The following is a 17,933-nucleotide window of genomic DNA, read 5'->3' on the forward strand; positions in this document are numbered from 1 at the left end:
GCTAAATGAAAAAAAGTATACATTTATATTTGCATAACTTTAACATCATAGTTAACATAATACAAATTTTCTAGCTCTACGATTCTTTCATTCGATGTATATTTTTAGTCCCTGAGGATACAATAGAACTTCTAGGCTTAAAACTGAAAATTTCATACAGGGAAAATATAGGAAGAGGAGTAAGAGGCAGGGATAATTAGGAAGTGCAGTTTAAGAGTATATGGTTAGAAAAGGTTATACAGTGTTTTTGAGATTTCACCTCTTTTCTCCAAAATGGAAAGGAAATTACAATCTGTTAAAAGATGATGTCTTTTCACTTTTTTGTGGTCATTCTGTAAAGCCAGCTTGCATCACTAACCCTAACCTACAAGACTCTCGCAAGGCCAAAACGTGTCCTGCCTTTTATATGTCTCAGATATTCCGTAGGTTTTTAGAGTACTTTTTATTTACATTAATCCCAAACAATTTTCACTTCATATTTTTACACTATGTGATTGTAGAAGTCTGGATGAAGAAACAAAAGACAATGCTAGGATTTAACTAAATATGTATTTAAAATTTAATACTGTTCATGTGAAGTGGCTCTTCAGCATCTTGAGCAACAGAATGGGATTTTGTACCAATGAGTTACAACTTTCACCTATAAACTAATTGGGGAGAAAGATTTAGCATTTCCAGATAGTATTCAGACAAATGATGGGATTATTCAACTAAAAGGTGATAAGAGAAAATAATACATTTATTGCTGATTGAAAGCTTCTTAGGACTTTTCGCATAAAAATGAAAAAAATAAACTTGTGTTTGGACAGGACAGATTGTAGAAAGACAGTAACATGTAACTTTAGAGAGAGGTTAATGTATATTTGTACTTAGAACTCCTGTAAAGAATATTGAATGCCACTTTATACTTTTCTATTTTAATTTTTTCCTTTTTTGCATCTTTTGCTTTTTTATCACTTTTTCCTTTATTTTCTAGTAGTTTATACTATGTTTACCTTCTGGTTTAAAATATATTTTTTAAAAAATATACTTAAAAAAAATTCAAAAAGCAGTAACATCCCTTTACTTGCCATGCTGAAGTGTTTATGTAACATTCTTTTTTATATAAGTATCTAAATTTCTTTTTCTAGCCACTAGTTAAAACAAATGCATTGGGGTAATTTTGGCAAGCTGTTAGACCTTAATTTGGTATGGTTTTAATTTAACTATTAACTAGTCAACAACTTTAGCATCAGGAATGCAAATTTGATTACTCTTCTTACAAACATCTTTCATGTTACATGAGGCTGCTTTCTCAGACACAGTTGAATTTTGCAGCCGGTGACAACTTTTTCAGTATGAGCTTTTGTCCTGTGAAACATTCTATACAGGTTGCAAGTGCCTGACTATGCTTCATGTGCGTTATTTCATTTTCTGCTTTATGCGGAACAGTCCATGAATGTCAAACTGAGAATGGTACCAGGCTAGAAACAGGAGACCATAAATCCCACCTTAGCTATGAAAGCCAGCTAGGTGACTTTGGGCCAGTTACTCTCCCAGCCCAACCTACCTCACAGAATTGTTGAGGAGAAAATAGGAGAAAGTAGCATTAGGCATGTTCTCCACCTTGAATTACTTATAAAAATAATAGCAGTGTGTAGATAATTCTATTCCTATATACCAGAGGCGCACCTAGCCCCTAAGTGACATGCTTGGAGGACAAGCATTGTAAGAAATAAAAGCAGAATTAAGATTGTGTATCCAAATGGCAACTCTTTTGACACATTTTTTTTTTGGGACACACCAGTGTTCACCAACACAAAAACTATTCTTGAAAGCACACCCAGTTCTCACACAATTTTTGGAGGCCTCACAACAATGGGGTGTGCTTGTCAGACCTGCCCCAATCTGATCCTTTAGGAAAGAAAGACGACTCCATAGGGTTGAAGCAAGTTTCTTTTATTAAAAAGATGTTGGCTGCAATAATGTCAGGCTAGCTCTGGATTTCACATACTTAAAAGATACAGAAAGCTTTCCCCTCATCCCAATCCTTCCCCCCCCCAGTCTTCAGCCAATCGGAACTTGCCAAGATGTTTTGAAAACGCTGAGATGTTTTGGGGTAATAGGCATTCTTTCTCAGGGTGCCTGGCCTTGGATTCTGGTGCAAACTGGTGCCAAGCTTCTCTGGTCTTCATCACCTGTCATTCTTCCCTCCCTATTTCCCATCACTTGCACACACAACTTTATTGCCCATTTATCTTAATCCCCTTTTCTAGCCTTTGATGGCATGATGACTGTGAGGCGCCAAGCCGGGTCTGGCAAGACCTGACAGTGCTCTTGTGAGGCCTCCACACCCTCCGAAATCCTGTGAGAGGAGTGTGCCCTTGTGTGGCTTCCAGAGTCTCTGAAAATTGCATGAGAATGGGGCATGCTTTTGGAGACTGTAAAGGCCATGGAGGAGCATAATCCAAAGCTGCTCCAAGGAGGCCTTGTGCTTACCCTGGAGCAGTCTTGAGTAGGTAAGTGGGGCTTGTCAACAGAAAGAGACCACCATCTGAAGGTAGGTGATGTGGCAAATCCTGGGGAGTGCTGGGTTGCGAGGGCAATTGTGCCTTGGGGTAGATGCAAGGCAAACTTTTCGAGCGGCAGCAGTGGTGCTAGAGCTGAAGTTGAGGCCTAGGCCTTTACTGCAGCCCCAGCCTTGGCCCTGCTGCTGAGTGCCACTCTTCAGGATGGTCTAGATGTGCGGGGGGGAGGGGCATAAAGAATTATTTTGAGTGGGGGTGACACTCCAGCAAAGTCAAGTTAGGCAAAAGGTTCACCATCACTGTTCCATAATGCTTGGTTGATAACCATTCACTCAGTGACTGAAGTGATGATGGTACTGAGGTGGCTTGTAGCCATTGCAGCATTTCCATTGACCTATGTTGCCAGCTTTCAACAAACAGTCCAGGGAAACTGGCAGGTCACAAATAGTAGATCATGTGATGTGCCTAATGACCATACAAGATTCACTTAATAACTACGACTGTAACCACCAGAATTGCAGTTCTAAGCTGGTGTGGGTACGTTGCACTTTAAGTCACTTAGCAGTGGAGGTCCTGATTCCAATTACCATTGTACTACCTGTATGTCCTAAAACAGGGGTGTCAAACCGCCGACCCACGGGCTGGTTGCATCATACGGATGCTGCACCCACCCCAGCTCTGGCAATGTGAAAAAAGTCACGACATGTCACGTGACGTGGAGAGTTTGACACCCGTGTCCTAAAACTACAATTCAAGCAGTAATTTTGGGAGTACTTCTGGAAGCTGTTGCTATGATTTGGTGTTTGCATGAGGAAGACACATGCTGTAAACTTAAGTTTCCTCAAGATATCTTGCTTGGATATAGTGCTACTACAATTTGAAACGGTTTACACTGGGAGAATGAGTTCATTACTAGCATCAGAATGTTTCTTCTGATATTTGCAGCCTGAAGCCATTTAATAAAGCTTCCCTTCAGAGGATTGGAATTATTTTCGATCCAAACTGATGCTAGGACTAAAACTCATTTTTTTCAATTATACGACTTCAATTAAATTATTATATTTTAAGCTACATATTTCAGGTATTTTCAAAATTGGCACAATTGCAATGTCTACTACAGGTTAGTTCAGTCAAACAAGGGACAAAGTTTTCTCAGCATTCTGGCTTTTTAAAATTGTCACTATTTGCTGGTAGTCCTGACTCATAGTTTGAGAACCTATGTCCCAAGACTGGAGAACTCTTCTACTTCACAGTATATGAGCCACCATATATAGTCCTCTGACTTTAATAAGCAAAAAATAAAAGTAAAAATACAGCACTGAGTTTTTGTTCTCAGAAGGACCTAGTCCTAGGTCAGGGGTAGGCAACCTCGCTCTTTTATGACTCATGGACTTCATGGACTTTTATGACTCATGGACTGTGGCAGCTCCTGCCCTCTGGAATGACCTACCCCCCGACCTACGTACAGTTGTGGACCTGCGCCTTTTTCGCCGAGCCCTGAAGGCCCATCTATTCCATGCGGCCGGCCTGGCGTAGTTTGATTATGTTTTAGTGGGGGGTTTTGTATGGGGTGTTTTTAGAACAGGCCTGTTATTTAATTTGATTTTAGAACAGAAACTATTTATTTATTATTGTGGTTTTTAGTATCGCCTGTTCACCGCCCTGAGTCCCGTAAGGGAGATAGGGCGGTATATAAATTTAATAAATAAATAAATAAATAAATAAATAAATAAATTCCCAGAATTCCTGAGCCAGCTATGCTGGCTCTGGAATTTTGGGAGTTGAAGTCCATGAGTCATAAAAGAGCCGAGGTTGCCTACCCCTGTCCTAGGTCATTAATGTGGCTACTTCACTTTTGCTTATTCAGATAGGATGTGCATTCTGTGGTTCTTTTTTTTTTTTTGCAGTTCTGATTGTCTTGTAAAGTTGCTGCTGCAATTTCTCCACATCCTACTGAAAGCTGCATCTGAAAACATGATTCAGATAATTAAAAAATATACGGTAGCTTTGGCCTTTCAAAAAGAACATTTATACGAACACCTGCATTTTTAAAACCATTTCTTTCAAATAATCTGCATGATTCTAATAACAAAGTGAGGGAAGTGTGGTTCAGAAAAAGATTTCCATTGGTAAAATTTGTGTATTTTAATTTGCTTAACAGTATCATTTGTTGCTTCTTTAAATCTGGTTACAAGATTTTGAAAGCTAAAAAAACTGCATATCACCTAGATTAGGATCATTAAATTCAACAAGAAATGAAAATTTAGATGAAGCATTTACCTTACCTTATTAGCATTTATCACAATAGAAATTGGAAAAAAAGACTGCTTGGCTAGATAGATAATACCAAACAGCAATAGGTTCTACATTTAATAGAATACATCAAGTTGTGTTTAAATTTGGAAACTTCTCTGACAGCTTTTGATTCAGCTCGTGTCTACCTAGGCAAGGAGGCACAAGCCAGGTGGCCCACTATCATAGAGGCTGTGTGATCAACAAAACTGGCTTATTTCTGTGTGTTCAATGATCCAAGCCAAAAAGCCTATTCAAATTACCAATCCTTTTATTACGTTATGACTTACAGACCCTAATATTCAATGAAGAGATGTGAGGTACATACAAACACCCAGACATAGAGATGCCTCTTTCACAATTTACAGGGCAGAATAGACAGAGGTTGAGCCACGGCACAAGCCAAATTATAGGACATATTTAAAAAATGTAAAAGGGTCAGCAGAGTAGATTGCAGGCAATTAATAAAAATATACTAGGCATATTAGACTCACAGCACTTCAGAGACTCCTAGGCACTGAAAACAAGTCAGAAGATAGCTGTGGCCATGCTCCCACTTCTGATGTTGCAAGAGTAAGGTTTTCCTTACTGGGTCTTCAGCCTGTGTGGGACCACCTCCAGCTATATTGACGATCAGAGTTGGTAATGGTCATCTAGGTCATTGTATAACTCTCATAAGCAGAGTTCTTCCTGGTTTAACTTTAAAGTGTATTCTTACTTGGTGGAGTTCTGTATTTTACAGTAGCATTTGAAAGCCCCTTTCTCACATTGTAAGAATATACTGGGAGAATTAAAGTATTTTCTTCCACATTAGGCATTGATATATTCTTCATTTTGTGCTTTTTCACAGTGTATATGTTGACTTAACCTTCCACTGAGTGATTTATGCAGGCCCACCACCTTGTTTCAACTAATCCTTGCATTATAAAGGAAACATTGAACAGATTTCTAATATATTCCAATAGACCTCCACTCCAGCTTTCCCCATCCTGGGCCCCATCCTGATGTGTTGACTTTAATTCTCAAAATTACTGGCCACTATGACCATTGTTTAGAAATTTGGGAGCTGAAGTAATCAGAGCAAGTACCTATGTACTTAGCTTTGGCACTGAAGCTAAATAACTTCCAAAACCATTTGACACTTGCTCATTTTAAAGGTTCTTTTAATAACCCCATTTAGTAAAGAATCTTTTGTTTCCTTTTAGCAGGAAAGATAAACAATAATCCAATATAAAAGGGATTCCTTATGAGCCTATCTGGTAAGTGGAGCCAACTGAAGTCTAATACATCTAAAGAAAACTAGGTTAAGGAAAATAAAATTGTGAAAGGGCACACTAGATACATACAGCACTATCCTGTAATTTGGAATGAGATTCCTCACATCCCAAATTGTGAATCACAGATATGCACATTGTTGGAACAAGAGATTAAGGAGAATCAACCATCAGAGCAGAGGTTGGATACATCCAGAAACCAGGAACATACCAGGAAGTGAGAAAGAAATGGGCTTCATTTTTTGTATCTTTTTATTTACAATATTAAAAAATGCTTGCCCATAAATGGATGGCCTCACAAGTTCAGTCTGGATTTGTCAGTGATACACTGTGCAGGACCAAATGACAATGAAAGACATCAAGGACAGAGGCAGCAAATACTTAGCACTGATATCTATTGAGGCTTTGCTCAATTTCACCTTTATTCATAATTATTATTCATTCATGTCACAAATTGAGGCAGTCCAATGATCCACTTGGTCCAATTTTTGTTTAAAAGTAGGCAAATTAATGGGCTGAACAAGGCATTACAATACCATTTTCTAAAAATTTACACTAGCCAATCAATGAAACAGGTTGGGAAGTTGAGTTTAACTAATGGCAAGGCCCAAAAGCAGCTAACAAATTAGTCAAAAAATAAGAAATGATTTTGTTTTCTCAAAGGACAAGAAATGATTCTGCAACAATGAAGATCAAGAGAAATACTTAGGTCAGTGCAAGATATTGTAGTTTTATTTAATTGGATCTAGTTTTAGTTTTGTCTGCTGAAACCAATTAACTCAAAAAACATACATTGATATCTAATGTGATTTGGATATTTTCTTACTATCTCCTCAGATCTCTTCTTTCACTCCTGCATTTTGCTGTTTTTCAATACCAACTCACAAAGGATTATTTTTAAAAAAAACACATAACCCCCTCCGCATTAATATTAGAGTTTATTTAACCGATTCAAATGCATGTCTTTTGATGGAAACTAATCAAGGAGTGAACCAACTTAGAAATAAGACATTTCCTGATAGAACAATTAACCATGGAATGGGTTGCCTTCAGAAGTTGTGAATGCTCCATCACTGGAAGTTTTTAAGAAGAGATTAGACAGTCATTTGTCTGAAAGGGTATAAGGTCTCCTATTTGAGCAGGGGTTGGACTAGAAGACCTCTAAGGTCCCTTCCAACTGTTATTATGTTATTCTTTTAAAATAGATGTCTATTAGTGAACTGTCTGCATATACTTTATTTTTCAATGGCCCTCTTCAGGCATTTGGGAATACATGGCATCTACCTAAGACAGGATGGGAAGAAAAGCAGTAGTTCTGCTCCTTCCAATCTTCAGCCTTCATCTGTTTGACAGAAATTGCTTGTGCTAACTCTTGGAGGCTCTTCTTGCAATTTAGAAATCTGATTTTTTCAGAATAGTAATTCAGAGTGCCTCTGCTGATATAGAAGGCTCTGGTAATGCAGAAAACCTCCATATTTGTAGATCAAAATAGAATGGTAAAGAGGCAAAATTGTATCTGTAATGCTACCAAATGTGTAAAATTTAAGAGGGCAATTAGTATACATCCATTTATCCATACAGAGATATTCAAGAATTCATCTATTTCTCTCTCTCTCTCTCTCTCTCTCTCAGAAATCTGAATCCAAATATGGTATATTACTAGGATTGGTTGAGACCTTAATATCTTGATACATTTTTTTAATCCATGCAATTCAAGGAACAGTAATTGCAAATAGCTAGTGTTACCAAATCTGCAGAAGACAGTTCAGCATACTAGGCAGTGGTGGGCTGGTTGGAAGGCACAAAAATGGCAGCTTTCACATCTGATAAAACTATGGCATGTAAAGGAGCACCAATGGCACAGAAACAAATAACCACAGAACACGTTCACTACAGATAACAGATGACTGTCATGTGAATTTTAATTTGGTTTTGTGTGGTAGCATAGAAAAGAGACCTAGGAATGCATAGGAATGCAGCCAGTTTGAATAATCATATCATGTTTAAATTTACTTGATGTTTTTGGAAGCAAAGATAACTTTGGTGACATTTATATGCCATGCTGTATTTTAGTAAGGGTGTTTTTTTCAGAGTTTATCAGAAATGGATATCTTGTAGAAGAAACTTAGGGTCCTCTGGAAATCCCTAGAAAGTTTTGCAATTTCTACAAATACTTTGCCCTATTTAGACTGCTTTGCTGGTTTTAAAGAGAGCAGATTTCTGTATTATGCTATCCAATTCATTTGACTGGTTATGTTTTTAATCATGCTGCTTTGGCTTAAGGAGCAGCCTAGACCAGTGGTGGGAACCTATGGCACGCGTGCCAGAGGCGGCACTTGGAGGCCTCTCTGTGGGCCCGCGTGCTGTCGCACCAGCCCCGCCTCCCCCCACGGCCCCCTCCTCACCAGCAGCCCCTCTGGAGGAGAGTCGCCCCCGGGTGCAGCCTGCACGGAGCAGCGCAGCCAAGGACATAGCCAGGCAGCAGGGACAAGACTCTGCCCTCGCGCTCCATAGCATGCAGATGATGCTGCGGGGTGTGGGCAGAGGGCATGGCTGCCATGATGCTGCAGGGTTGCCTGGGTTATCTGCTGCAGCAGGCCATGGAGACGATGCGTGGCCCTGCGGGTGGGCGGGGCAGGGGGCAGGCAGGGGTGGAGCAGGCAGGACAGGAGGCGGAGCGGGGGCAGGGGGCGGGTTTTGGGCACTCGGTCTCTAAAAGGTTCACCATCACTGGCCTAGACCTTCAAACCAAACCAAACCAGCCAAACTGCACAAGACTCTACTGAAAACAGCATATTTAAGCTCATATACCTAAGTGTGTGGTCTCAGGAAGCAAATGCTATGCTATATTATTTACCCCAATTTTTCTTTCCAAATGTACAGTGTGGTTGGAGAAAACTTTTCCTTAAGAAAAGAATCTGATTAATCTACCTAGGCAAATGTTTTTTCCACACATTTAAATAAATCAGCAAAGAAACTTAGGAGTAACCACAGACAAGAACCACTAAAGTCTCAGAAAGATTATGGTTTCCCATATTCAGTTCAAAAGCAGTAACGGTTGTTCAACTTTTAAAAGGTCTCAAGTTCCCTTGCTAGGTTGTTATTATGACTATTTGTACTGTTTTTGTCTGTTTTTTTTTAAATCATAACCTGCCCTTTATTTCAATGAAACTTAACAATTTTAACAATAAAAGAAGTTTCTAATGTGCAATCAATGTGGACAAAATGACTGATGGGGATGGATTAGCTTACTTGCAAGCAAGCTCACTGAATCTTAACTTTCTCATATATGCTGCTTCTCCAAGTAGAATTTCCCTCTTCTTACATACACTGGATTCTGCCTTTACTCTTTATGTCCTTCCTAATTATTATCTTTAACATTTTAATTACTTAAATTATGCTTTAAAGCATGGCCTTATATTTAGCTGCTTCTCCTGTAGAACTACACTACTGAACCAGAGTGAATTCCTAATCAACCATTATCTCCAGTTTTCCTATAACACAGCTTCAAGTCCTTCCCATTAAGGATACTTGATCAAGGTGTTTTTTTCATTGAATGAGGGCTTTTTCTAAAGACCTTTCTATCCAAAATATGAAGATCTCATATAAACATTATACTTTTAGAAAATATCACATTGAAGCTTTGTCTCAGTATAACCATATTGTGCAACAGGACAATAAAAGCCATGGCAATGTTCACTAAGTATTCTTTTTAATAACCTATACCCACTCTGGATATGATGTTATATATTCATATAATATATTGCCAGATACAAAAACAAGTTCAGCCATTGAAAAAGTTCATGCTAAAAGTATAACATATAAACTGGCAATAGTTTAAATTTAAATTTGGATTTGCAAAGCATTCTGCCTTTTCCACCTTAAAATATTCATTTGAATTTTTGTATGTGTCACTGGCATGGATCCTCAGCCTGGGCTAGAATTTGGTAGCTTTTTCTGGACCTTACTCAGAGATGGGAAAACTGACACAGAATGTTTTGTGCAATTACCTATCTGAGATATTTTTTTTTTTAAAAAAAAAATCATGTCAGCTTTTAAAAAGTGTATAATTTTCACACTACAAATTTGATCCAAGCTAATATTTTATAATAATTCATACTATTGCAGCTTCAGTAGATGATCAGTGACTTTATAAACTAATGGGACACATATTGAAGACATCACAATTACATGTGGGCACAGTTTATTCTCTCCATGCACTTGTGCATTGATTCTGCTTAACAGCCAAACAAGCTTTATTAGTTCAAAACCCTTTCCCTTTCTTAGCTTAATTTCCTTGCATTGTTTCCAATCAGAGCATTATCTATATTTAAAGTTTCAAATGTTACAGAAAAAACTTTGTCAATCATGCCAACCCCATCCCTCTCTTTATTCTTTACCAAATAACTAAAAAGAAAAAAAAAATCCCAAGAACCATATAAATACATGCAAAACATTGTACATAGAGATTAAATAATATCAAAATGCTATTACAGATCAGGTGCACTTTAAGCTGGACTCTAGAATATGGCAAACACACCAGGGTACATATTGCTTTGAAACCACACTTTTTAAAAACCATTTTGTCATGCATACCATATAATATTCAGTCTTTTGTTTTGTCTTTTTCTTTTTTAATACAAAAATACCATTGCTTATTATACTAGTTATTGAAAAAGGGGAAACTTAAAATTCTTATATGCATGCTTTTGAAGAGATTTAAATAAATATATATGCAGTATTTATGTTAATACTGTATATGTATGTATTTATGGGCAGAAAAAAAACCCTGAACAAGTAGTCTTAGCCATGGGTTCAAAGGGCACATGAATCTGTAGACTGGACTCCTTTTATTGGTTAATAGGAATATTGCCAGCTACGAAGCACAACAAAAAGTAGAATAGAGTATTAGTGTGCAGCTATATTGATTGTAATATTAAAGCAATTCTAAAAGCATCATGGACTGAAGTGAGAGTTCTATTTATTTCCTCTCTTTAGTGGTAGAGCTAGATGTCCAAGAATCCTCCATCAAGAAGACCCTCATAAAAAGTTATAGAGTCTGGTGAAGCTTATTCATAAAAGACTTCCATGACACATCTAGAAGCTGTAATTGCCTTCCTGTACTTTTTAAAGCTGTGCCTGTTCTTAGGGCTATAACCATCCCAACAATTGCTGTAATCTCATCAAGAGCTCTGGTGGGTCAGAAAAAAAATGTTGAACTAGGAGTGCTCAGCAAATATTGATTATTTAAAAAATACTTCTTTAAAAATGCAGTCATTGAATTGGAATTATTGGAGATCTTTAGTGGACTTGCTTGCAGCCCCGTTATAATGGGTGTTTGTGTTGGTCCTTAGATCAAAAGCTAAATGAACAGTTTTATACTTCTGTTCAAATTATGGTATAAATCTTCATTTAGATTGCCCATGGCTAAAATTACAATTAGATTTCTTTTCCTCTTAGAAATGCCTTTTAAAATAATATTTTCCTAAAACTTATTGCACAAAATTTTAAAAAATTAAACTAGATCCCTGTGCAATGGAATAAAAAGAACCAATTGCACAGTTTTAGCTCCTGAAAATGGATATTTTTCACTGCACGTAGCAAATAATGTAATGTCTTTGGTACCAATGTGCCAATTTGTTTAACAAAAACAATATGTTCCTATTAAGAAACAGATGAAAAACTGCTCTAGGGTCCATTTCATTTTTTAATCAATCATCCCAAGCATAACAATATACACAAGAGGATACTACCTCATCTTCCATCTGGCATGGCACAATCTTGAGTTATTTCTCCCTCCCATTATCATTTGCTTCCTGCAAAGGTAGTTTTGTTTCTAACGGCATACTTACTGTTGTAAGAAATTATCATCTAACACCACTCCCATCCAGCAAGGATAGACTACACTTATAAGTGGAGTTGTGTGCAGGAACCACTTTATTTGGATGCTAGCTACATCCAGAAGAATGCTGCATAGGGTAAAAATAAAATAACATAAAATAAAATAAAGTGTGCACTTTGTACAGAAGAGCTGATCTTTGCTGAACTGGGTTTACTTGCCTTTTCTCAGATGGCTGATGCAGTCAACTTTGGACAGAACTGTTCAATTATTTTGACATAAGGAAGGATTTAATTGAAAAGAAATCCCTCTTTTTCCCTAGGCAGAGGATCAAAAGTCTTAATGGAACCAGCAAGGTGGCCAATGGGCGAGTGTGCGCATCCATAAAACTGCAAATGGACTCCTTGCTTTCATCTTAAGTCCTCTCTCGTGGTGGCATATACTACAGGTCTTTAATAACTTCAGCTAGTCAACTTCAGCCAATTTTATAACCAAAACTAAATTGGGAAAAACTCAACTAGTTTACATTTAAAAATGTATGCACGGTAATAACACTTATACTTTAAGCCATGTTGCCATATCAACATAATTTATATAAAAAACAGTTTTGTATAACACAACTGACTTTATTACAAAGAGGGCTGTTCAGAGATAGGAAGCTGACAAGAGTCTGACCAAACATTCATTTTTCCACTGCCAGCCATGTGACTACATTCCACTGCAGTTACGTAACTCACAGCTTTGTTTCTTTTAAACAAAATACATATGGCTGACTTAAAAATATACGTTTCTGATCTAAAGAAAACTATATATTTTTTGCATAATATTTATATAATTATCCCGTCCCCTGAGGAAACTAGACAGAAAAAAGGGAAAAAAAATGGATAAAAATGTAGGCCAGATACCTCACTGCAATCTGTCAATTACAGATAGCTGGAGTGAGTTTCTTCTTCCAAAAACGTTTGAATTAAAAAAACCACCCAAACATAAAAATAAAATCAGTATCCCCTCCCCCAAATAATTCACAAATATTCACGCAGGTGCCTAACACCCCCTTTTGTTTTTGCAAGTATTTAAAATAGAAAAATGACCTCAAAGCATTGCAATGTTTTGAACAGAATGAAATGAAATGAAAACGGGAGCCCTTCCCCCTTATCTGATAGTTTGAACAACCAGAAACGGAGCTCTCCTCCCTCCCTAAGTCTTCCCAATCTATATAGTTCAGATTAAAGGGATAAAGTGATGTATCTGGAAGGAAGGAGAGCTGAGAATGACTCAGGGCCTTATTTGCAACTCAGAGGGTGGAACATGGGCAGGCGTTTTTTTTCAGATAATGGCAGTTTGCTGAGCCCAGCATACAAGCCCTCTTTATAGCAACCCTGGAAAAGAACAGCTATGGAAAAGGAATCTTCATCAGTCTATCTTGAACTCAGGATGAAATTCAATGACCAATTAATCAGGTAGAAGGTTTTGGGCTTAAAGGGTCGAATCAAGAGACAATTTACTTTCCTTCTTGGTTGGTTTTGTCTTTGCTTAAGGAACACTTATCTCTTGGCAAAGTACTGGAGTAAAATATGACAGGCAGTGCTTAGACAAGGCACAGGAGTTTCTGCTGTGCGTTCTTACAAAGGAAAGGGAAAAGCTATTAAAAAAAACCCAATTTCCAACAAAAATACGCATACATTTGAATGCTGGGAGGATGGCCAGACAATAAAACTTCCAAAAGAAGTAGGAAAAGTTAGATTCTCTTTGTTTCCAGGTAGTCCTTTCCAAGAAAAGCACTGTGAACTGACATAAGGGTCCAGATTAGTGCATGTTTGGTTAGATGCCCCACTATTCTTGCAGAAATTCTATACAAGCAGTTTCAGCAGGACATCCTATTCGCTCCCCCTATGGCTATGGTCCGTAAGGGTGAAACAGTGACTCCCCCTAGAACAGCATCTCAATATTGCAACTCTATCAACATGAGACCAGCAAGTATCCTTTCCGTACAAGATGCAAAAAAGGGAAAACCTATTAACAGGAAACAGGGAGAATCTTATTCTTATCAACTAAGGAAAGTGGTTTGTGCCACAATGCTACACAATTTATCCCAAATATACAGAACTGATTCATTTAGATTTTCCATATACACGAAAACATTCTGTGTATATATTTGTGGCCAAGACATTTTCCTGTTACTTTTTCATTCTTCAGCATTCAAAATGCAGTAAAAAAAAAACTGTAAGAACTATCAGATTCTTATTAGAGCTGGCCTTTATACTTTCACTCTCCAAAGAACTGGCTCCTTCTACTTGTCCAAATAAAAATTGGGCAGAAGTAATAAGCCCATACTTGTTCCATCTTATTTGGAATCAGAGGGTTGAGATGTTCACCTTACTGATGACATATTCACCTAATATTCAGAATGATGAAATTCCTATTAAACAAAAATATGTAATACATAAACATCTTACATATCTCAGGTAATATATAATTCCAAAATATTTTGATCTAAAATCATAAAAAGTAATTTTTCATTAAAAACCAAATCCCTTAACATTTAATTCTCTCAGGATATATGGCACTGTTGTATCTCCTTATGATTAGCTTTATTCCTCTTTAAAAATATATATTTTAAGACTGTCTATATTCCTCCTCATCTTTTGTGACTGACACTATCCTGGAAACAAAGAGATAATAGAAACAAAATAGTAAAAGGATGGATACTAGTTCTTCCCCAGCTTGCTCTGTGGATGACTAGGTTCACATCTAACTCCTTACTCAGATCACCCCCTCCCCTTTAAAAACATTCCTATGACACTCATTGTCATCTTCCCAAGGACATTTAAAAGCATCTAGGATTCTGATTCCATAAACAAAATTAAGGAAATATCTTGCAACTGTGCCATAGATGCTATACATCAAACTTTTAAAGGGAATCTAGAGCATTTCTATTTAAGCATAACAACTTGAGCAAGGAGAAAAATTACTACTACAGACATGTGGTACCCAACTTGAGAAGATGATGATCACACTGGTGATTTCTTTCATGAGGGAGGCACCTCTGCCAAGCAATTTGTTGAAAATACAACTCTACCCAGGTGACACCATGATTTCTGCAGCCAAGAAATCATAAAGAGGATGGAGAGGAAATTGGCCAAAGTAGCTGCAGCGTATGGTCAGATATTGGTGCCTATGTTGCCTAGAGAAAGGGGAAGCAGGAAGGTCAAAGTTCAGAGATCAAACTGATGTTTCCAAGCTGTGTAAAGGGCTTTCTGGCTCTGGCATGGTGTCCTCAGCTATATTGCTGTCCATTGCATTGTTATTTGTGTTGAGGGGTGAGGACTCCCCTGGACTCTCTTCACTTTGCTTTTTAAGTTCTTCAGCTTCCAAGTCTTCATCAGTGCCATCGAGGAATGGGGTCTCAGGCTCGTCTTCCTCGAACTCTGGATGAGTCATGAAGTTATGAATGGAGCTTCTGGATTCGGGTTTCTGGAGGCCTTCATACAGGGAGCTACGGAACGCATTCACCACCTTGATCTATGCCACAGGAGGATGAGGGATGAAAATAAAAACAAGCAGATACAAAAGTGAGTGATAGCAAGAGGCAGTCTTTAAGGATTTCAGGGGGAGGAAGAATGCAATAAATATAACAAAAACAACAAAAGCCACAATAATGGTTTTGAACAATATATATATATATATCAATATGAAAGAATATCTATGGAGAACCAGGATGACCACAATGGTCAAAAGTCAGGCACCGTACATGTGATGGGGCAACCAACTATGAGGAGGCTTCAGGAACTGCAAGAAAAGACATGTCACATTTCCGGCAGTAATTTTGAAATGCATGGACATTCAAAGCACAATTGTTCTTCAACAAAACTATCCATATGGAGCAGCTCAAAAGCAATTAAAACATACACATTCTCAAAGTGCAGATTTGCTTCAAGGCAAAATTGGGGTGGCAAAAGATGGTGCTGTTTTTCAATCCCCAAACCTATAAAGATTTAATTGGCTGAAATGTGTTGCACACAAAAATGGTCAAGACTGTGTACTGTAGCAAATCCAAGCAGAATGATGAACATATCAGTGAGCATGCAGTAGTAAGGAGGCTATTAAACTGGAGTCCAGGCTAGGAGCTCTTGAGGTTGGAAACTGGCCACTCATTTCCAAGAGCAGTTAATAGACCGCTTGTTCAACGGGGATGTCCAGCACTCACTGCTGCTCTGAGAAAGAGCCCATACCTTGTGACACTAATGTTTAAAGGTAAGAGTAAGCCAATTAATGCCCATAGGCTACATGTTACCCTACAGAGTTTCCAACAGCTGAAATTTAGAGAAGATGGAAATGAATGAGGTCACAAAATCCCATGCTCTTTAATAATTCTTTGGTTATTTTGATAGTGTCTGACTCAGACTTAAGACATTTCTGTCCTTCTATTCGTTCTTCTGATCACAGTTTCTTCGGTCACAGAAATAATATAAATCATATATGCATACCAAAAAAGCATTACTGATATTTGGATTCAGACATCTTCCCTCTGCGTGATGAATCACGTTGTTGCGAAAATCATGCTCACTCAAATCAGCATATCAAACATGATGATCAAAGCTTGCTATTGTTCATATTAACCATATACATACATTAAATATAGGCAATATTATCAGCATTCCACCGAGACTTGGATGCAAAACATATCCCCAAAGCAAATTAAAATGGTGCCTTTTAATGCAATCCACATTTTATGCACTGATGAGCTAAAACAAACCAAAATGGTGTAATGAATCTCAAATTCAAATAACTGTTCAGGCATATGTATAGGGAAAAAAACTATTTTATATCCAATTAATCATAATGACAAATACAGTGGCAGCAACACTTAAAAGCCTTCTCCAAAGCCTTCTCCAGTTCTCAGAAGTAGATAGGTGGGTGGGAACAAATGTGCACAATATTTTCAATCTGTTATAGCAATCCAGCAGTATAACATGCATAATTATATTAATTTATTTAAAGGACTCCACAGTATTTTGAAAATGACATTTTAAAGGAACACAATGGGATTGTTTTCTCTTGCTACATTTACATTTTACTTGGATATCTTATGTATCCATATATTAGTTGTTAATGCTTCTCTAAAAAACGGTACTGGAAAGCAACTTCCAGTAACACAAGATGGGGTAATGCTGCTGGTGATAGGACAATACTTAATGCCTATTCTATCCACTGCTTTCTTTCTGCAGCTCTCTTGCCTACCAGCCAGAGTTAAAGCACTGTGATTATGACAAAAATATTGGAGGCAATGTGATTGTAGTACAGAAAGAAAATAAAAAGGGGGGGGGAGAGAATTCCTCCAGCTTCTCTGTTATTTATTTCTTCATTCTTCAGCTTCCTGCTGCAATTTTGAGCATTTGAAACAGCTACTAATAAAATGCAAATTAAAATAAGTAAAAAAAAAAAAGAGTGGATAAAATAGGCATTTTGAATACTCTTATAAAGAAAGAGAACAAACACAACTTCCAAGAGTGCCTTGTACTGTCTAAGAGCATGCCAGATGAATAGACCTCTGCCAGCAGAGGCACATTTAGAAGGAACCTCCCTGAACATCTTTATGGTAGACAGGTTTGCACTGAAACAGACAGTCTTTCAAATACTCAGGCTTTAAGGATTATACTTTGCAAAGAAGCCAGAAATAGGGTTTCAGTATCCAAAGTGGCAAAGTTCTGATTTAAACTACATGAAACTATTAAGATGGTTAAAGCATGCTAGAAGTTTCCAACATATTTAATATTAATGGGTATAAAGCAGTGGTTCTCAACCTTTTTAATGCCGCGACCCCAACCGGTCGTAAGTCGAGGACTAAACCGGTCGTAAGTCGAGGACTACCCAACCAGTCGTAAGTCGAGGACTTTCCCTGCCCGGGAGCGCCGCGCATGTGTGGTTCCGCCCCCTGCGCCGGCCGAGGCATAGCTGGCAAGCGGCAGAGACGGAGCAGGCCGACCACCAGCTGGCCCAGCCCAAGGGAGGTAAGGCACC

At 37.9% G+C, this 17,933-nt stretch overlaps 1 protein-coding gene across 2 annotated transcripts in view; it reads right to left on the reverse strand.

The window, feature by feature from the left end:
- Nucleotides 1-14,522: 14,522 nt before the first annotated feature.
- Nucleotides 14,523-17,933, reverse strand: part of ATP2B4 (ATPase plasma membrane Ca2+ transporting 4) — a 69,662-nt gene continuing 66,251 nt past the window's right edge. For both annotated transcript variants that reach the window (XM_015832162.1, XM_015832163.1), the window contains one exon: nt 14,523-15,434. In XM_015832162.1, the coding sequence (XP_015687648.1) occupies nt 15,135-15,434 (300 nt within the window). In that variant the 3' untranslated portion in view covers nt 14,523-15,134. The remainder of the gene's footprint in view (nt 15,435-17,933) is intronic.

Source organism: Protobothrops mucrosquamatus, unplaced genomic scaffold, assembly GCF_001527695.2.
Source record: "Protobothrops mucrosquamatus isolate PMUCROS unplaced genomic scaffold, P.Mucros_1.0 scaffold_310, whole genome shotgun sequence".
Lineage (NCBI taxonomy): Eukaryota > Metazoa > Chordata > Lepidosauria > Squamata > Viperidae > Protobothrops > Protobothrops mucrosquamatus.